At 33.3% G+C, this 21,633-nt stretch overlaps 3 protein-coding genes across 4 annotated transcripts; 2 read left to right on the plus strand and 1 right to left on the minus strand.

Moving 5' to 3' along the window:
- The first annotated feature begins 12,768 nt into the window (after nucleotides 1–12,768).
- Nucleotides 12,769–16,654, plus strand: LOC105679549 (uncharacterized). The gene is made up of 4 exons (XM_012379621.2): nucleotides 12,769–13,559; nucleotides 13,727–13,930; nucleotides 14,103–14,274; nucleotides 14,526–16,654. Exons 1-4 carry the CDS (start codon nucleotides 13,347–13,349, stop codon nucleotides 14,570–14,572), a joined length of 636 nt encoding a protein of 211 aa, XP_012235044.1. The 5' UTR covers nucleotides 12,769–13,346; the 3' UTR covers nucleotides 14,573–16,654.
- On the minus strand, nucleotides 16,016–18,073 carry LOC105679510 (putative nuclease HARBI1). Its single transcript, XM_067356022.1, has 5 exons — nucleotides 17,683–18,073; nucleotides 17,335–17,531; nucleotides 17,099–17,246; nucleotides 16,676–16,823; nucleotides 16,016–16,569 (listed from the first exon to the last, which is right to left on the minus strand). Exons 1-5 carry the CDS (start codon nucleotides 17,947–17,949, stop codon nucleotides 16,172–16,174), a joined length of 1,158 nt encoding a protein of 385 aa, XP_067212123.1. The 5' UTR covers nucleotides 17,950–18,073; the 3' UTR covers nucleotides 16,016–16,171.
- Nucleotides 18,074–18,124: 51 nt separating this feature from the next.
- LOC137000144 (uncharacterized) lies at nucleotides 18,125–20,376 on the plus strand. Of its 2 annotated transcripts, XM_067356024.1 has the most exons (5): nucleotides 18,125–18,202; nucleotides 18,460–18,564; nucleotides 18,658–18,899; nucleotides 19,085–19,243; nucleotides 19,835–20,376. In XM_067356024.1, exons 2-4 carry the CDS (start codon nucleotides 18,525–18,527, stop codon nucleotides 19,184–19,186), a joined length of 384 nt encoding a protein of 127 aa, XP_067212125.1. In that variant the 5' UTR covers nucleotides 18,125–18,202; nucleotides 18,460–18,524; the 3' UTR covers nucleotides 19,187–19,243; nucleotides 19,835–20,376. The 2 variants fall into 2 exon arrangements, with proteins under 2 accessions (XP_067212125.1, XP_067212124.1); XM_067356023.1 differs by having other exon boundaries at nucleotides 18,125–18,564.
- Nucleotides 20,377–21,633: the final 1,257 nt, after the last annotated feature.

A 21,633-nucleotide genomic window follows, 5' to 3' on the forward strand; every position in this document is an offset into this window, starting at 1 on the left:
TGTCTCTTTTCGCTGCGCGCTTAGACTCGCGGAAATTGGCCGATCTTCTTTAATTAATTTCTCATTAATTATTGCGAAAATCGCAAAACGGTGGAGGACTTTTCTATTCAGTTTAACCCGCTCTACCTATATCCAAGAGGTGATTCAGCAATTGTCGGACACCCTGTATATATATATATATATATACACATAATTAAGGGACTTATATAACTCGCGTAAAGATACACAGTCGGTCTCTTGCAATATGAACTTGGCGCGAGACACGCGACCGTGTCTCTTGATATATATATATATATATATATATATATATATATATATATATATATAAAAAGAGTGTGTATATATACAAGGTGTTTCAGAATGATGGAACAATCGCTCGTATATGGGTAGAGCGCGATAAATTGAACATAAAAGTCCTCTACCGTTTTGCGATTTTTGCAATAATTAATGAGAAATTAATTAAAGAAGATCGGCCAATCCATGCAAGTCTAAGCGCGCGGCGAGAAGAGACCCGTGGCGGTACAACCGACTTATTTGGTTACTAGGCGCGCGACGAAGCGTTGGGAGGAGCGCTGTACAAATGACAACATACGAGCGGTGCGTAACGGTAGATCTTTGCGTCCTAGCGACCACGTAACAGTGGGCTGTTTCTTCTCGCCGCGCGTTTAGACTCGCGTAAACTGGCCGATCTTCCTTAATTAATTTCTCATTAATTATTGCGAAAATCGCAAAACGGTAGAGGACTTTTCTACTCGGTTTAACCCGCTCTACCTGCACCCGAGAGGTGATTTACCTTGTGCGGGACACCCTGTATATATAGGGTGTTTTATAACGTCCGTGCCAACACTTGTGTGCGGGTAGATTGCGGTAAACTGAATAGAAAAGTCCTTTATTGTTTTGCAATTTTCGCACGAATAATTGAGATATTAATTAAAAAAGATTGATGAATAATCGCGTGTTATGCGCGGCTAAACCATGGGCTGTACACTCTAGGCGTGACAGCAACAAAAATCGCACGGCGACGAAAAATAACAACGCGTGTTACAACTCCTGCTCTCGCCATGCGTTGTTATTTTTCGTCGCTGTGCGATTTTTATTGCTGTCACGCCTAGAATGTACAGCCCATGGTTTAGCCGCGCACAACAGGCGATTATTCGTCAATCTTTTAAAATTAATATCTCAATTATTATTGCGAAAATTGCAAAACAATAAAGGACTTTTCTATTCAATTTACTGCACTCTATCCGCACACGAGCGTTGGCATGGACATTATGGAACACCCCGTATATAAAATGCACGCGCGCGCGCTACAAATCGTTTTTGGTTGCTAAGTCTATTGTATATCAACGTTTTCGATAAATAACTGGTAATTAAAAAATGCCACATTATTAAATTATATATCGTAAAATATAGAATGTGACATGTCACGTTAATGATCTCCCTACTCTTCTCTAAACATGAAGTCTATAAATAAATTAAAGTACTATGTATGCATATATACATATATTAATACGTATACGTATCGAAATTATAAGAAATTAGATGTCGATAATCCTCTCCATCAAATTTTTTTCCCATCCCCGTCCAGTTCTAGGTCTACTATATACACACCAATCGAGGCCAATAGACTTCTTCTAAAGTGGTGTCGGACCTCAGAAATGAATATAGAAAGCGCGCTCATATCGGTACGACAAACACATTAAAATGTTCGGGATCTACTATTAATACGAACAATTTAAATCTCTTGAGGCGATTGTGTATTTTTTCGGTTCCCATATGTATTTAACAATAAACGTTTATCGAGTTTAGAAGCTGGTTTAGTTGCTACAAAGCGCCTGTGTAATTTCTACAGCGTGATAGAGACGATAATTACATATTTTATTAGATCATAATGAAACATTATGTGCAATTAAAAAAATAATTATTTGCAAAATTTAAGGTGCTATAGCAAAACTATCTTGTACCATAAAACGTTTAACACAAATTTTACATTAAATATCATAACTTTGCGATGTTGTCGAGTATCGACTGAGGAATATTTTCGAAAGTTTGCTTTGATTTTTTTGAAAGTTTGAAAGAATCGTATAATTCTATGCTTATTTAATACTTATTATACTTGTTCAATCTTACTTTTAATTGTAATTAAGAAATAATTTATAACATTATTGCACACAATAATGAATATTGTTATTTTAGTCCAATTATACTATAAATAGGGTGCAGACATGAGATATTACGATGAACCTTCTCTGGCAAGCGATGTTAAGATGCATTGAGATGGTCCATGTATGATTGTTTTCGCATGCGCCACTTGAAATTGAATCTGAACTTTCTTCAATTCTATATATGTATATTACTGGCGTGAAGAAACAACACACATACACACACACACATGCGCGCGCGCGCACGCACTCATCTTGCATCACTGTATAATAAAATCATCGTGAAATCTCACGAATTTCCGCATTCTAATTATAATATTTACAAATGTTAAATTTTATTAACAAGAAATTATATTTTATCTCTATTTGTATAAGCAATTGCCATTTCGGGGAAATAAACTATAATAGAATGCGAATGTACGAATTAGTGTTTCTATACAATCAAATAAAAGTAAGGAGAGATGCAATATTATTGACATAATATACAAATATTGTGAGTTTTATACTTTGAAATTTTTAATAGTTAAAACATTAACTAGATTTGCATATATAGATAATTTGAAGATCTATTCATTAATCTCGAGTTCTTATTATATCAAAGCTTTTTGCATTGCATATTTTTAATATATGCAGAGCATCAAATAATTTTATCTAGCTTTTTGCAAAAATTTTTTTATTATTTTTTAAATTAATATTGCTAATTATCATTATTTGTCAATTACTAATAAAGTGAAACATTACAGCATTAAGTAATTTTTATATTTAAAGTTATAAATAATTCAAAATGCATTGCGGCCCAATTTTTATTAACAAAACATATCTGTGTTGTGATCAGTGGCGCACTCAAGATATTTTTCGGGGGGGGGGGAGTTAAAATTCACACACAAAATAAAACAGTATGACCAAAAGTCAGGATAATTTTATATTGCATAATTTTTATATTTAAAGTTATAAATAATTCAAAATGCATTGCGGCCCAACTTTTATTAACAAAACATATCTGTGTTGTGACCAGTGGCGCAATCAGGATATTTTTTCGGGGGGGGGGGAGGGTTAAAATTCACACACAAAATGAAACAGTATGACCAAATGTCAGGATAATTTTATATTGCATACTTAAAAATATAAAAATGTTACATCGTTTAATAAAAAATACAATTTATTTTTATAGTAGCATAATTATAAATTGATATCAAGTTTTCTTGGTTTTTCTTAAATAATCAGATTAACTGGATTGCTTAAATAATCAGAAAATTTGTCTATATATATAGACAAATTTTCTGATTATTTAAGCAATATATTTATGGCTGCTACATGTTTTTTAAGTAACTTATTTAAATCCTTTCACAATATGAATATCTTAAAGTAGATATTATATACGTTCGAACAGCAGTATAGCTGGAGAAGCTATCATAATTATTTGTGTACAAGGATATTGGCGTGAATTTTGAAGTATTAAAATTGTGACTATAGTTAATAACAGACAAAAAATACAAATGTTTGAACGCATTTTATTTAACTACAGATTTTTTACTTTTTGCTGTTAAGTTAATAAAAAAGTTAAGTATAATAATTTTAAATTTCCGAGGTTTTAACTCCCCCCACCATGGATGCGCCACTGGTTGCGACAAATTTATAGCAATCATTGGATAATTTAAAGCATAAAATTAACATTTATCCTTAGTGTAAATTTCTCTCTCTCTCTCTCTTTCTCTCTCCTCATCTCCCCTCCCTTTCACCCTCGCTCTCTCCTTTCCATCCACCCCTCTCCTACCCTGTATTCCCTCTCTTCTCTCCTTGTCCCCCTTATGTATCTCCCTCCTTTCCCTTCCCTCTCTTCGCCCTTCCGCTTTCTTCCTTCTTATCATTTTTCTCTTCTTCTTCTTCTTCTTCTTCTTCTCTCTCTCTCTCTCTCTCTCACTCTTTCCCTGCGCCCTTTTCTCCCTCTTCACCCTTTTCTCTCTCTCCCTTTCTGCAAAGTTAATAAATAATAAAATTATGCTTGTGGAGGCAAAGAGTGAAAGAGAGTACAAATGTGTATGTGTGCATTTGTGCAAAGGTATCGTAATTATTTCGCAATCATTTGGTTCACCGATAAAATTTGCGAAGTTTAGTGCCGCTTGGGTTCGCTTTCGCGTATGGTACTATTAATTGTCTAAGTCTATATGTATTACGTATAACGGGTTAAAGACTTGACACACACACATACACACACACACACACACACACACGCGCGCGCGCGCGTGCGCATAAACGCACACAAAACTTTTCTGTAAATTATTAAACTCATTAAGATATTAAGAATTTGTGCATATGTCATTCTCGAACGGATGATTCTATCGATATCGCGGCCTGCATATATCGTGTGCATGTGTGCGTGCGTGCGTGCGTGTGTGCATATATCCGTTACTTATTTGCATTTAATTTCGATTTAAAATCTCGAAATTTTCGGGAGGGTAATCTAGTGGGACATTTTTTTTATTTTGTCAAGTAAACGTTTGTCACATTGGGCCTGTCAAACATTGGTTAATCAATCAATTGATCGATCAAGCACAGCGTCATGTGACATTTTGGGCAGGTTTTGCTTCTAAATCTTTTGTATTATAATGATAATGCTGCACATACTCACAAATGCTTTGTTATTGATGTTTGTTTTTATATTTGTTAATGATGACAATTTTAATTTATATATACGAGCGTTGCGATGGATCAATGCTTATTTGTACGAACGATTCTTTCATTATTTTGCTTACACAATGTTGTAGGATTTTTAGCTTTTAATCTTATCGCATAGAACTTTGCAAATGCTCGAAAAAAATTGCCGATAACGAACTCGATAATTGATCAATTCTTTATGTATTACCTTGAGATTTTGTTATTATATTTTAACGAAAACAGTAGCGATTGTATGCAATTATATTAAATAGCTTGAAGCATCCAACATGAATTATATTTATATATGTGCCAAATCAATGTTAATGTTTATTTATTTATTAAAAAAATTGAAACAATTGTATGAGGGTCCAGAAGAAAATCTTGAAAAATTTCTATCAGATTCATCAAATATTATAAAAAGATTTAATACGATATATGAAAAGACTATGAAACTACGACAATTCATCGTATATTGCGAAAGAAATGGTTACACATTGGTTAGTGTGTTTGAATAGTAATTTCGATATACTGTATAGCTATGATCGAGATGAACATGTTCATGTATAACAAATTTTATCGTGTTTCACTCAACATTTTCACGAGTAAAACATGTAAAAAATCAAATATGTTACAAGCATGTTCAGATAATGCAATTTTAACACAAAATAATCAGTATTTATAGGGCGGTATTCATAGTCCGTTCTTATATTCAAAATCGTCTTAAGCACGGACTTATATTCGCTCTTTTCGTCACACATAGATTGTGTCTGACGAAGAGAGCGAATATAAGTTCGTGCTTAAGACGATCTTGAATATAAGAACGGACTATGAATACCGGCCTTAATCAGCCAGTCGAGCAACGCTAGACATTTGGTTCATTATTTTCTCAATATCTATATTCTTTTTTTTCCTAGTTTGAAATAATTTCTAAGGAAAGAAATAAGGAGAATGTTATGGCAATTCGAGCTTTCGCAAAGATATAAATTCCATGAAGGACGACCGTATAATCGAATCAAATAAGAGACCGCCGACATAAATTGAAAATCATTACATTCTCTTAGAACGTTTATTGTCTGAATTATTTTGTTAAGTATTTGTATGATAAGTTGCCTTGTAAAAATGTATCGATTTTATTAAGAAATTAAATGTGTTACTGAAAGAAAACCATACACGATTTCTCTTCAACTGTTCATGTCAACCTCCATTCTTTGCGAGAGTAGTAATGATAGAGCGTAGAAGTAGCCAATTAAGTAGTAATTGTAAAATACTAATGAATTATAATTTTCACCGTACTTTCTTTATATAAGACTGACATCATTTGTATAATGCTTGATAATCCCGTTAGCTGTATCAAGATTTATGTACGTAAATTAATGTATTTAGGAAATATATGTCTAGATATCGCAGGAAACTCCTATATTATACTGTAAATAAAGACTTTACAAAATCGCATTTTTTAGTTCAAGATAAGCATTAGTGTTAAGATCATAGCTGATAGAATTATCTTAAAAAAATATATACTTAAAAAAAATATATGTATATACTTAATAAAATTCCGACGTATAAGACACGAAAACTTTAAACTGTTTAAGAATTTTGTTTTCAAGTTTCCTGTTAACGCATTTAATAAAGGGATCTTAAATACTTGTTATTTGTCAGTTATCACTTTTACTTGCTACTTATCATTCTTAATATTGTATATTGTTGCTTTTTCCATTGCCATATCAAAACAATATTTGATATCGAGTTGTGTAGAATAATTTTCATAAATTTTTATTAGTTGAATTTTATGATGCTTAGTAAAAGAAAAGGAACGTTCTGTGAAACTTAAATTATAAAAATGAGTCGATTGTATCAATTATTGTATAAGCAAGAACCTACGCATACACAACCGTACTGACAATTTACTTTATTGCAAAGACATTATAAGACTAAATTTATTAATAAGATAAAATAAACTATACAGGGTAACTTAGACATACTGTATCACCCGTTAATGGTAGATTCCTGACATCATTTGGAGATAAAAATCTTAATACCAAAATTGTCGTGGCTGCAATAGTTTTTAAATGGAAAGGGTTTAAAGTTAACTAATCAGCTTATCAAAACTTCGCGCGCTCAGAGAGATCGTATATTGAAAGTATTCTCAGATCACTTTACTTTTATCGATGTTGATATATTTTATGTATTATTATTAAATATATATTATTATTGATTTTATAAACTTATCTTCTTTATACGCGGTTAATAATTCCGACAAATATTGTGATAATAATAGCTTAAAAAATGTTTGGAATGTTGACGTTAGAATGCAATGCGTATTGAACTGTCAAAGTTCTCACGTGAAATGTATCATAGATGAAAGACATTTCTCATATGGCAAGAATATAAAAATTGCAATATTGCGACATTCACTCTTTTTCACTCTTTCTTTGTCATGAAATATCTGTAAACTATATTTAATAATGAATAATTCTGATGTAATGCAAAACATAAATATTCTACATCCCATATAGAACAAAAAGTTCACACAACGTTGTATAGATGGAAAATAAAAACGTTGCTCAATGTTGAAATACGTTGTATGAGACTTCCATATAACATCTAAATGTCCAAATTCAAGTTTACAGATAATTCCTACATAATGCATACAATATTGCCTAAAACCTTTCTCACATCATGTATGAACGTTTCATGCTCTTTTTATATAAACTAGGATATACATGCGTAACACGTGCGCCTTTTTTTTTATTTCTATTTTTATAGTAAATGAGCACACAACCAAAACAAAACAGTATTGCTTTACCTGTCAAAAAAATTGTCATACATATTTAGAACCTTTCCAAAAAACCTGTCGTATATATCTAAAAAAAAGCTGTTGTATATATAATAAAACTACAAAAAAATATGATATCAGGAAATGGCGCCAAGTGGGACTAAAGAACTATGAAAAAAGTTGTTAACTATTTCTATAAAACTCTTCTATAAAACTATTGTACACCTGGTACACACTAATGCCTTAACACATAAAGTTGCACGGGTGTCAAGGCATATCGAGTCGGCGTGTTCCGACTCTACATATTTTTACATCATAACTGGTTTTGAACACAGCGGCAAAGCTATTTTGACTGTTTCAAAGCAACTGGAGCAATTGATAAATAAAGGTTAATATTTATAATATTTATATTTATATCAATATTTATTAATGGTGGAAAACAAGTTAATATATATACTAAATGATAAGAAAATGAAAGAAAAGTGTAATTATTTATCAAGATAAGAGGAACTTATATAAAGCAATTAACAGATTTGAAAGTATTAGCATGATAATAAGAAAAAAATAAATAATATTTTGATTTAATAATATTATCTGTGATTTATTTAAACGAATATTTTTACTTACATGAGAAATTTCTAAATTTTCAGCAAATTCTTTGACTACACCACAATCACATGCTAATACTTTCAAATTTGTTAATTGCTTTATATAAGTTCCTATTATTTTGATAAATAATTACACTTTACTTTATCATTTAGTATATATATTGCTCGTTTTTCACCAACAATAAATATATCACATAAATATAAATATTATAAATATTAAACCATCAATAAAATATTGATAAAAATATAAATATTATAAATATTAACCTTTACTTCCCACACGACACATGGGTGTCCCGTCCGAAAAATAGACGTCCATTTAGTGTTCATTTCATGTCCCGATTATGTCCATGAAAAAGGACGCCCAAAAGACATTTTTTGGGCGCCCATTATATGTCCCAATCATCCCGGTCTAGAACGGGCATGTAATGGGCGTTCTTTGGGCGCCCAATTTCAATGCAAGTGTACAACAATATATATATTCAATCGTTTCAAGGGCCTTCTTGACAATTGAATAAGTCATTGAAGAAGTTCCCTGACACCAAGTTCCTTCCCGCGGCCCGACCATAGATCACAATGGCTGCGTTCAGCAGGACGCAATGATTTACTGATGAGTTTATAGACAATCATAAAACGGTTGCAAAACTGTTGCGTTCTGTTGAACGCAGCCAATATTATGCTAAATCCCACATAAAGACCAATGTCCACGATGCTAGAAATCGGTCTGAGATCTCGGTCCGAGTCGCCCAAAAGTCATCCAATAGTCCTCTAAAACTTTAAAGACGTATCTTTATGTTGACTTTAATAAGATCGACTCGGTCGCGTTCGATAATCGCGATATGTCGATCGCTTCTATATTCTCGTATATGCACAAAGCGGGAAACAGAACAAAAGCCGGCCGGCAAGCACCAACGTCATTTTTTTGTTGCTCGCTGCGCATCACGCTGTGTTGCTAAAAACTTGCTCTAGAATCTATTATCTGTGCTTTGAAATATATAGAGGAAAAATACACCATCGAGTATTTATTTCAAGAGTTTTTTGTAAGTATAGTTATTTTGTAAGTATAAGTTTTTTTGTAGGTATAATGTTTGTAAGTCTTCCCACAAAGTTTTAGACTGTGACACATCGGTGTGGACACTTGGGACCATCGAGTGCAATATTTATCAAATTGGACGAACAAGGAAAAAGTATTTCCCGCAGACATAATTCTCTGGTACAACAGGTACAAATTATATATGTTATTTTTTATTTTATTTGTGACGTCAAATTCATGTACGACAGAGATGGGAATTAGTTGCAACTTTTGGCTCGATTTTCTGATTGACGCCTACTGTTCCCTTCTTGTCGCTCGCTAGTAACGAGTCACCAAACGCGCTAACAGTGATGCGATGTTTCCTATCGAGCTCCCGGCTTCCGAGCTCCACACAAGCGAGAAGCGCGTACATGTGCTGCGCAAAGCGTTCTGCGCAGGACATTGAGATATCGTGATACAATGTCCTGAAGAACATGATCTTGGGTGGCATCGCCAAGGTCAGAGCAAAGTCACTTTTGACGTCCACAGGTTTTACATCGTAACCCACACAGCACAAAACATCCTATGACATCTTAGGGATATCTCAATCTCCTGAAGGACAACCCAAAGTGACTTTGTTCTGACCTTGGCGATGCCACCCAAAGTCAAACTGATAAAATTAGTAAATAGATTTTAAACCCTACAACTTTTATCCAAATTTTTTTATAAAATTTATATTTTTTGAGATATTTGACCGTTTCCAGACTTTTGGCACACTCGGTATATAAAACCGCACGGATAATTTAATTTATTACATTTCTTTATAAAAGACTGAACTAAATTATGCCGAATAAACGAAAATATCGGTATAGTGCTCGGTACAAGAGCAAATTGCTAAAGCAACAACTTGATATGATACTCGATAAACTGCAACATGAACAAACATCTTCCATTGACGACTCTGATGAAAATGAGGAGGATCTCACATCACTTTCAAATGCACTTGACAAGGAGGACTTGCAACTCACCAACGAAGAAGCAACATGCACAACCACAGAAGGGAACAAAATAGAAGGGAACGAAATAGTACAACATAACGATTGCGAGAATTTCTACAATGATGAAGATCAACGTACGCCCGATCAAATTGCACTGGATGATGTTTCCCATTCTGATGAATATCCAAGCGATACTTCCTCAGAAACAGGCAGTGAAAATCAGAATAGTTTAAACGTGAATAGACTGCGAAAAAACCTTGCTTACTGGGCAATAAGCGAAAGAATAACTCGATCATCCGTTAATAAACTTCTACAAATACTGCGAGAAGAACGGGATTTGCAATCTTTGCCAGCAGATGTTCGAACTCTTCTGAAAACACCGAGATCAGCTAAGCCGATGACAATGGAACATGGGCAATATTGTCATTTTGGAATCGCGGATGGCTTGATTTCTATTTTTCAAACATGCAATGGTGCACTTATACCAGACGAAATTATTTTGTTAATAAACATCGATGGATTACCACTTGTTAAAAGTTCCAGTAGCCAGCTCTGATCTATTCTTGGAAGTATCCAAAATTTTTACAAGAAAAAGCCGTTTCTTATTGGAGCATTTCATGGATACAAGAAGCCTCCATCGCCTGATATATTTTTAAAAGAATTTGTTGAAGAAGCGCAGAACCTGAAAGAAACTGGCATCAATTTTAATGGAATGATTATTCCATTTAAAATTGCCTGTTACATTTGTGATGCTCCTGCAAAGGCTTACATTTGTTGTATTAAAAATCATACCGGATATTATGGATGTGGTAAGTGTGAAACTCGAGGAGAGTACAGAGGTAGCGTTATATATCCCGAATTAAACGCCCGTCTGCGTACTGCAGAGTCATTTAGAAATCAGACTCAAAAAGATCATCATATAGGAATATCACCATTGCTAGCGCTCAACGATGATCTAGTCTCGGACATGCCACTCGACTACATGCATGTAGTATTGTTAGGGGTTACGAGGAAAATGCTGCAGAAAATGACTGGAAAACTTAACCCCATGAAATTAGGTACTCAGCAAATAAATGAAATTTCAATGAGATTGATGAATCTGAGAGAATATGTTCCATGCAAATTTGCTCGTAAACCAAGAGGTTTGAGAGAACTTGATCGAATGAAAGCTACGGAGTTCCGTCAATTTCTTTGTACACTGGAATGGTAGCATTACGCAAGATTGTTCGAGATGATGTGTACGAGCATTTCTTACACCTTTCCATGGCCATTCATCTTCTTGCAACGCCGAATCTGAAGTACGAACAAAACAGATACGCAAAACAATTGCTGGAAAAATATATTATTGATTTTCAAAGACTGTACGGAATTCAGGCTATGTCTTATAACGTTCATGTATTGCAACATTTAGCTAATGACATTTTAAAATGGGGAGCGGTGGATGAATATTCGGCTTTTATATTTGAAAATTATCTGCAAGAGATCAAGAAAATGCTTAGGAAATGCGATAAACCTTTGGAACAACTAAAAAATAGAATCTACGAGTCCAGGAATGCAGGTTTAAAAGAAGTGGTCAATACTCATGATGACAATTACGAATTAAGAAAAGAACACAATGGAGGACCTTTACTAAATCAATGTACTGCTCCTATGTACAAAGAGATCAGATATCGTGGGTTCAAATTCACAACGTCAAAACCAAACAATTGTTGTGTAACAAATGATGACAGAGTTATGCTTATAGAAAATATTTGCAAACGAAATAATTCAGTAGTTGCAATTGTTAAACAATTAAAATTTGTTCAAACATTTTTCAATTCCCCAGCGCCTTCAACATGCTTTGGAATTGGAGAAACACTGGAAATTCTTCTCGATTGCAAGTGATTGAAATTTCATGCGTTGTCAACAAAGCTGTTGTGTTCCCTATTACTATAGAACGTAAAAATTCAAATCCTGAAAGTAGTGTACTGATCATTCCACTCGTACATGGCTCATAAATTCAACGAGTATTAGTTCATTTTCAATAGTATAAAATAATACATATGTACCTACAGTATAATAATTATTGTACAGAAAAATAAACCAAAATGGCTTGCAAGTATTCGATCATACATTTTCTGGACGAAGAAGCAGTAGAAATCGTGCCTGTTTCTTGGATAAAAGAAGGAGCTGACGGAAAGACCGAATGCTTTTGGCCACCGACTAACTTCCCGGCAAAGCTTATTATGCGCGCAGCGTGTCCAGATGAGAAGTACTCTCTCCATGCATGCAGAGTTATGCAAACATATGGTAAAATACTTTACATATAATTAAATAATTATATACGTTTAAAAATATCATAAATGCAATTTTAATTATTGTAATAATTATTTCAATAATTTCGTTTAATATATTTAGTATAATTATTACTTTTTTTTAGATAATTATGCAACAGCCAGGATGTATCTGCCAAAAGCTGAATTTGATTCGGATATTCAATGCAAAAGCTCAAATGAATTGTTGGGCAAGCGCAAAAGAAAACCCAAAGCACAGTTCAATTTATCATCTGAAGAAGAGGAAGAAAATGAAGAAGAAGAGGAAGAAGAGGAAGAGGAGTCACAAATCAAAAAAATGAAAGTAATACCAAAAACGAAAAAAGCTTGTGTGATTCCGGAAAGTCTTTCTCGTAAAGCGTCGAATTTCGAGAGGGCAAAAGAGATTTTTGAAAACTTTTCATTGGCACCAAAAAAAGTCGTCTCTATGCCATCAACCTCAACACCGCCAACAAAAATCGTCCCCATGTCGTCAGGTTTATCACCGCTAAAAAAAGTCATATCCAAGGCATCAAGTTCATCACTGCCAAAAAAAATCGTTCCTAGGGGCCCGATTCTCTAACTCATTCGTAACTTTACGTATACGCAACTTGCGAGTGATTGAAATGCGCATACGTTCATCATCCAATCACCAATGCCTATTCTTTAAGACAATATGCGGTCGTTCGTATTTAGATACGTATACGTATGTTTTGTGCGAATACAATATATGGCAACACTGGATTATTGACTACCTCTATCAAAAACATTGAGTATTTTTCAATAAATGGTATTTTATTTTCAAATTTACTGTGTGTCACTTTGAAAAGACGAAAAAACGAAAATGGATCAAACGGATGCAAGAAAACGCAGTGCAAATGTGACAGAAGAACAAAAAACCTTATTATTACAATTTATGGAAGAAAATCCACGCTTAATATCTGGTAAATTTTTCGCTGATTTTACATATAAAGATGCAACTATTTTATGGCAAAAGATTACAAATATCTTAAATAGTTGCAATGGTGTAAGCAAGGATTGGAAATCTTGGCGAAAAGTAAGTATATACGGCGCACATACAGAAAAATCAAATAATTTCTCTACTTAAATAACCACCACGATAAGGTTAGATTAGATTAAGATATGTTGACAACTTTGTTACTCAAATATATGTAATTAATTTATTTCTTATTAATTTAATTTCTAATGATAATAATATTTTAGTGCTGGCAAGATTTACGGTCACGGAGCAAAATGAAGCAAAGCAAAATAAATGCAGAACAAAGGAAAACTGGTGGAGGAAGTGAATCTCATCTAAAATTAAGTCCAATAGAAGAAGCAACGTTGAATTTAATTTCTCCTATATGTATCGATGGACACACAGAAATAAAAGAAAGTGAAGTACAAATACAAACAGAGACTGATGAGGTAAAGTTTAATATAAACTTAATAAATAATAATAGTTTTTTAAAAGTCTAATGGCATTTCATTTTTTTAGCGTTATCTTTTTTTTTACTTTTATTTGCTTTATTTCTTGTTATGACATAATAGAAATATTCTACATAGAATACGTTAACTTGTCTGTATTCTTTATCTTTAGATCAATGTTGATACTCATAATATAGAAATGGAATATGTTGAACAAGATTTTGAGGATATAATACAAACTACTGAACATAATGCATCCAGTGTTAATATGAAAAATGCAGAAACCGAAGACAATGATAAAGAAAATACATATACTAACAATGATGCAGGCAATTCAAATAACGGTAATGATGATTTATGTACAATAATAAGAAAGAAAAAAAGAAAGTCACACTCTGAAGAAGTTCAATCAACACAACAGTCACAGAATTTGACAAACATAGCACAAAAAACATTCGAAATCCAAAATTCTTATTATGAAAAAAAGCTGGTGCTAAAGAAACAAGAGTTACAACTTAAAGAAAGATTTATTATTGCTGCTGAAAGGTGCAATACTTCATAATATATGTTTTGTAAACATTATATTTCTTTTCAGTTATTTATTTTACAGCACAAGTGCGTCGAAAGACGCACTTGTACTGAAAAATTCTAGACCTAACACGTCCAGGGGGGCGATCGACCTACTCACGGGGGTCGGGGATGTCCACACTCGCCTTCGGCTCGTGCGTCCACCCTCCCCTCCCCCCGATCGCTGATTCCCGGACTGGTTAGGTAATGTACTATTATATTCTTGTTTTTCAACTTATTATTATTACTTAAAAATGTACCTAAAATAGTTATATATGTAGGTATATTTAATACATATATACATATATACTTACATATATAATTTCCATATTTGTACTTACTTTTCTTTTTGTATTCAGTATAGATTTTCGCTACTTTTGTTTCATATATGGTGCTAAATCTTATTAAATTATGCACTAATGGTTAATATAAAATAATTTTATTAATTGTTGGCTTATATTGAATACGTCTGCTACATGTCTTTGAACAAATTCAGACCTTGACAGAAAAGCAGAAAGGCAGAAATCAATTAAAACTCGCGCTGGTTGTAAGCAGTACAACAAAATTTTTTTTTAATTTAAAGTTCTGGGAAATTGAATCCACTGGTTCATAATATTTGCCTCATTTAATGTATTTACAACTTCATTAATACATCTAGATACCGATGGTTCTCATAGCAAGATATACATTATGTCCTACACTTGTTGATAACTACCATGTGAAAAAAAGTTATACTATTTACTATCAATACGAGTTTTGATTGGTTTCTACTTTTCTGTTTTTCTGTAAGGTCTGAATTCGCCTTTATCTATATATCACGATATGTGCATTTTTTATTTTTTGTGCAATCACAATATTTAATAAAATATTAATTTTATTTTTACAATTATTTTTTACACTGATTAGGCATTCGCAAACGTGTTCATAATAATATAATACACATATGTGCGTCATATTGTGCTAACAAGAAGTATTACATATAAGTTCAAAGTTCGTCTTGTATTTCTCAAAATGTCAGTTTATTTGAAATAAGATGTATAATTTATAATCTTTTGTTAGCATTTAGAGATAAAGACTGAGAGAAGAAATTCTGTACGATTTTATGTAATGTTATTTTTAATGCGTTATATATTATGCTAATTATAAGTATTAAGTATGAGTTCAAAGTTTGTCTTGTATTTCTCTAAATGTCAGTTTATTTATTTGAAATAAGATGTATAATTTATAATCTTTTGTTAGCATTTAGAGATAAAGACTGAGAGAAGAAATTCTGTACGATTTTATGTAATGTTATTTTTAATGCGTTATATATTATGCTAATTATAAGTATTAAGTATGAGTTCAAAGTTTGTCTTGTATTTCTCTAAATGTCAGTTTATTTATTTGAAATAAAAGATGTATAATTTATAATCTTTTGTTAGCATTTAGAGACAAAGATTGAGAGAAGAAATTCTGTACGATTTTATGTAATGTTACTTTTAATTTTTTATATAGTTTATTATAAAAAATTTAGTACACTTATATTGCAATTGTCTTTATTTTCAGTTTAACACAGTTTAGTTTAGCTATACATGGTAAATTATATGCATAATGTATAATATATATGTATTATAATAGCATGTAAAATTATATTAATGCCTGTGCTGTTTTGCACAAATATATTAAATGTATATATTAAGTAAAATAATTACGAATTAATTTATTTCGCAATCTTTTACCTGCTGCCAATTCAGGATTTACTCTGTTTTCTATTTCTTCGTTGTCACCATTGTTCTGATTAAATATATCATCTTGCCAATCATCGTCATATTGTGGAAATGGAACATCGTTTTTTATACATATATTGTGCAAAATAGCACAGGCATTAATAATTTTACATGCTATTTGTGGCGTATAGTGTAAAACTCTGTGTTTCAATAAACAGCGAAATCGCATCTTTAGTAAGCCATTGCAGCGTTCTATTAAAGCTCGACAAGACATTTGTCTACTATTGTATCTTTCTTCTGCGCTATTTTCTTCTGCGTTAGCGACTGGAGTTAATAACCAAGGACGTAAAGGATAACCTGAATCACCTATAAAACATCGGCGATTAATAACATACATTGTGTATAATAAAATATATCTTAGTCAAAAAATAAATCTTTATTATTAATACAATATATATATACATATACTTACCCAGAAGGAAAAATGTCATATTTGGCCATGTTCTATGGATTGTTTCCATTCCTACCTTTAAGTTTGAATTGTTCCATATGTAACTGTCGTGAGTGCTTCCAGGATATGTGGCATTTATGTTCAGTATCAATAAACGCCAATCACACACCTGAAGTGAAAAATTATATATAACATTAATACCCAGACAGCACAACATATCCAAAAGATGTCCAGAAGATATCCCGAAGACGTTTTTGGGACGACAGGACATCCTCTAGATATCCTTTAGATGTATTTTGGACATGTGTGCTGTCTGGGTAAGCTATACAATGATGTGATAATCATTCAATATTTAAAAAAAATTAAAGGAGCACAGTAACAATTGTGCCGAAAAGATGTATATGTAAAAATAGATAGAATTATACACTTATTAAGTATACTTACTAATTGTACATTTATCGAGTGGTAGCCTTTTCTATTAACGTATAAATGTTCAGGATTTGGAACATTATGGACTTGTGGTGGAAAAATAGCTATGTGCGTGCAATCTATGCATCCAATGACTCCAGGAAATCTATGACCGTCATAAAATCTGGAAATATATCATAATATATCACAGTAATTTTTAATAATGCAGGTTAAATATTATATATTATTGAGAAATTAAATTATTCACTAACTGTTGTCTTAAATGTTTTAATTCATTTAAAGTTTTGGGAAATTGAATCCACTGGTTCATAATATTTGCCTCATTTAATGCATTTGCAACTTCATTAATACATCTAGATACCGATGGTTGACTCATAGCAAGATATACATTATGTCCTACACTTGTTTGATAACTACCATGTGCAAAAAAATGTAATGCTGTTAATACCTAAAGCAAAATTAACAGTGTCAATAATACATATATGTATTAATAATATTATAAATTTACTACATACAATATATAAATATAAGTTTATTATATATATATAAGTTCTGTATTATTTATGTATATTTATAATTTTCTTTTTTTTTGTACTTACTTTTCTTTTAATATCCAACATGGATTTTCGCTGCCTCTGTTTCATATATGGTGTTAAATCTCTTATTAAATCACGCACTAATGGTTTTGTTAATCGAAATAATTTTATAAATTGTTGGTCACTTATATCGAATGCATCAGCTACTACATGTCTTATACGATTTCTCCGCATAACGACATGTGCATCTTCGGCTTCTTGTGCAATCAAAATGTTATTAATAATATTCATTTTATTTTTACAATTATTTGTTTCACACCGATTAGGCATTCGCAAACGTACTCGTAATCAGGATGCGACTACGTAAGACCACTCGCAGCATTGCGTACGAAAATTTGCGTATATGTTTCAATGCGTATACTTATGTGGGCTTCGAGAATAACTTTTCAAATATAAGCGCTCGCAATTCTGAGTTTGCGCATACGTTTCTCTTACGAGTGAGTTAGAGAATCGGGCCCCAGGTCATCATCAGTTTCATCTGAGGGAGAAGGAATGCCACTTAACGTGACGCTCCTTCAATCCGGTATGTTATTGCATTTTTATTAATATTACGTGTAAATTTATTTTTTATAATTAAAAATTTATTACTATAGCATCACAACATATTGTTCGTTATATAGCTATGTATTTATGCAATTAAAATCATTTTCACTTGTATTTCACACATTTGCTGTAATGCGCAATCGCCAAATGTGAAGGCTTGTACCAACATTCCCAGACAAAAATACTGCAGCACATTTCTTTATGAAACCATTTCATTGATACATTGTTTTATTGAAGTAAGCGGCGAAGAAAACATGGACTGAGTAGAAACCGACTATCAGAGATTGGAATCTTCAGTATCCATGCAGACAGGAAAGAAAATAAAAGGAGTCGGTAGTACACGTAAGAAATAATATTCATATATATTAAAATAAATGTGGGCAATAAATGTAAATTTTAACGTTTTATTTAGAACATTGTAAATCTATTTTCCAGCATTCAAAAGAGAAGTTTTAAAAAATCAGCTGTTACTGAAAACTGCGATCTACGAAATAATGGATATAGTCCGCAATTTAAGCGACGAGGTTAAAAAACTGCAACAATCATCTAAAAATGGCAAGGCAAAGGACTTTGTCATGGAGAAAACAAATTTGCCTCAATTTCCAATGACGACGATTGAGAACTTAGAGGCCTTAGAAGGTCTTCTAATAGAAAAACCGGAAGCTTGCGTCGAACTTGTAAGTTTCACATGTTTTGTATCTTACACATTCCAGATCCAAAAATAAAAAACAAATATTGAAGAAATCTTATATTTTTGTCGTCTGGAATTTTTCGATAGTCTTTTAATTCAAACTATTGCGGACGTTAGTTGCCGTTGCAATTGAGGGCTACTTAATATATTAATTATAATATGTGTTAATAGGCGCAGTTGTTTGAGTTACGAAAACACAAAGATGCCCCGAGCACGATAAGGCGGGGGTTAATGCTGATTTTCTATCCTCTCTTAGCATGCAGCGTTTCGTGAAAGGATACAATAACAATTTCAAATTCGAGGACACGAAGACTGCGAAAATCTTGTGTGGTAAGTAATACAGTCCAGAAGGATTCATCTCCTATATAGATATACAATATAATCACAAGTGAAAATTTTTAACTGGGATAGATTACATGTTTTATATTATTTCTATTATGTGATTGAATATATACTTGTATACAGGGTGATTCAAAACCTGATGTCCTTGCAATGCCATATTCTTGAGCGAATTCCGAGACGATTTTTCCTTTTACAAAATTTTGTCCGAAGCTTAGTTTTCGAGTTATAATTGAAAATAGTTTTCTACTTACAAGTCCGATACAACGGACAGACAGGGACGGTGTAATGTGTCATGAGACGATAGTAAACACTTGACAATCTCATTATACGTTGCGCGTCCCTGCCTGCCCGTTGTACCGAACTCGTAAGTTGCTATCTATTTTCAATTATAACTTGAAAACTAAGCTTCGGACAAAATTTTGTAAAAGGAAAAATCGTCTCAGAATTCGCTCAAGAATATGGCATTGCAAGAACATCAGGTTATTTTGAATCACCCTGTATATAACGATTTCATTGAGTTAATATAAACGTATTAAAAATATCGTATAAATACGTATTAAAAATTTTGCATATTCGCAGAAACCGTGCAGGCTATTTTCAAGGTTGAGGTAAGGGTAATGGAAACTGCAATAATCAACTGGTTTCGCCATTCGAAGGATAAAAAGAGCAAAGACAACGCAAAGGATCAGGATGAGGACAAGCGATACCAGCGGTCCGGCAGCGCAATACCGTAACTCAGAGATGCGATATTTCCTACCGGTAGGAAACATCGCATCACTGTCGTAACTGAATCTTTTCCTCTCTTTCTCTACTCTATCTATTCTATACCATCACATTTTGTTTGCTCTCTCCCTACTTCCTCTTTTTCTCTCTCTTTTTATTTCACTCCCTCTATATCTGAGAGAGAGAGAGAGAGAGAGAGAGAAAGAGAGAGAGAGAGAGAGAGAGAGAGAGAGGGAGAGAGAGAGAGAGGGAGAGAGAGAGAGAGAGGGAGAGAGAGAGAGAGAGAGAGAGAGAGAGAGAGAGAGAGAGAGAGAGAGAGAGAGAGAGAGAGAGAGAGAGAGAGAGAGAGAGAGAGAGAGAGAGAGAGAGAGAGAGAGAGAGAGAGAGAGAGAGAGAGAGAGAGAGAGAGAGAGAGAGAGAGAGAGAGAGAGAGAGAGAGAGAGAGAGAGAGAGAGAGAGAGAGAGAGAGAGAGAGAGAGAGAGAGAGAGAGAGAGAGAGAGAGAGAGAGAGAGAGAGAGAGAGAGAGAGAGAGAGAGAGAGAGAGAGAGAGAGAGAGAGAGAGAGAGAGAGAGAGAGAGAGAGAGAGAGAGAGAGAGAGAGAGAGAGAGAGAGAGAGAGAGAGAGAGAGAGAGAGAGAGAGAGAGAGAGAGAGAGAGAGAGAGAGAGAGAGAGAGAGAGAGAGAGAGAGAGAGAGAGAGAGAGAGAGAGAGAGAGAGAGAGAGAGAGAGAGAGAGAGAGAGAGAGAGAGAGAGAGAGAGAGAGAGAGAGAGAGAGAGAGAGAGAGAGAGAGAGAGAGAGAGAGAGAGAGAGAGAGAGAGAGAGAGAGAGAGAGAGAGAGAGAGAGAGAGAGAGAGAGAGAGAGAGAGAGAGAGAGAGAGAGAGAGAGAGAGAGAGAGAGAGAGAGAGAGAGAGAGAGAGAGAGAGAGAGAGAGAGAGAGAGAGAGAGAGAGAGAGAGAGAGAGAGAGAGAGAGAGAGAGAGAGAGAGAGAGAGAGAGAGAGAGAGAGAGAGAGAAGGGGGAGGAGGATAAAATAAATATGGGATGGAATAAAAGATTTTTCTCTCTCTCTCTGCCTCTTTTCTCTCTCTCTGCCTCTTCTTCTCTCCTCTTCTTTTTTAGCAACTGATACCCTATTTTATCATCTCTTACCTTCATTTTACTTCCATTTCATGTCTGTATTGTCTGTATTTGCATGTTCTTCTCTGACACAATCAAAAACTCTGTATCTCTCTTTTTTACCCCTTCTTGTTCTCTTTATTCTTTTGCGGTTTATATGGTTATTATGACATTATGTATTATACGTTGTGTTTATTGTTGCTAAAGATTTTATAAGATATGCGTTTAAAATAGTTAGAGTGGATTAGGCCTCTAGGGGATACCACTATAAAAAAAACGCGCTTGTCGCATTTTACCTCCAAGGGTGGCGTGGTAAAGAATGCAACATTGAATGTATTAAATAATTAATAAAGTATAAATATTTTACTTTTGGAAATAAAACATTAGTAAATAAAAATACCTATGTACCTTTTCATAACAGAGGCAAATTTTGGAAATTAACTATTTTTTATTGCAATAGTTAATTTCCAAAATTTGCAAAAAGTATAAAAATGTGCTTTATTCTCTATCCTGATTAGAAATGGACGTCGTACGGGCG

This window comes from Linepithema humile, chromosome 5 (genome assembly GCF_040581485.1).
Source record: "Linepithema humile isolate Giens D197 chromosome 5, Lhum_UNIL_v1.0, whole genome shotgun sequence".
Classification (NCBI taxonomy): domain Eukaryota; kingdom Metazoa; phylum Arthropoda; class Insecta; order Hymenoptera; family Formicidae; genus Linepithema; species Linepithema humile.

Coding starts and splice junctions, on each gene's coding strand:
- LOC137000144 (XM_067356023.1), top strand. CDS start 18,525: ATGCAGACAGGAAAGAAAATAAAAGGAGTCGGTAGTACAC. Junction 18,565..18,657: donor AAAAGGAGTCGGTAGTACAC/GTAAGAAATAAT, acceptor TCTATTTTCCAG/CATTCAAAAGAGAAGTTTTA. Junction 18,900..19,084: donor CGGAAGCTTGCGTCGAACTT/GTAAGTTTCACA, acceptor ATGTGTTAATAG/GCGCAGTTGTTTGAGTTACG.
- LOC105679549 (XM_012379621.2), top strand. CDS start 13,347: ATGGATCAAACGGATGCAAGAAAACGCAGTGCAAATGTGACAGAAGAA. Junction 13,560..13,726: donor ATTGGAAATCTTGGCGAAAA/GTAAGTATATAC, acceptor ATAATATTTTAG/TGCTGGCAAGATTTACGGTC. Junction 14,275..14,525: donor TGCAGGCAATTCAAATAACG/GTAATGATGATT, acceptor ATTTCTTTTCAG/TTATTTATTTTACAGCACAA.
- LOC105679510 (XM_067356022.1), bottom strand. CDS start 17,949: ATGCCTAATCGGTGTGAAACAAATAATTGTAAAAATAAAATGAATATT. Junction 16,824..17,098: donor ACTCGATAAATGTACAATTA/GTAAGTATACTT, acceptor TTTTCACTTCAG/GTGTGTGATTGGCGTTTATT. Junction 16,570..16,675: donor TATGACATTTTTCCTTCTGG/GTAAGTATATGT, acceptor GATGTTTTATAG/GTGATTCAGGTTATCCTTTA.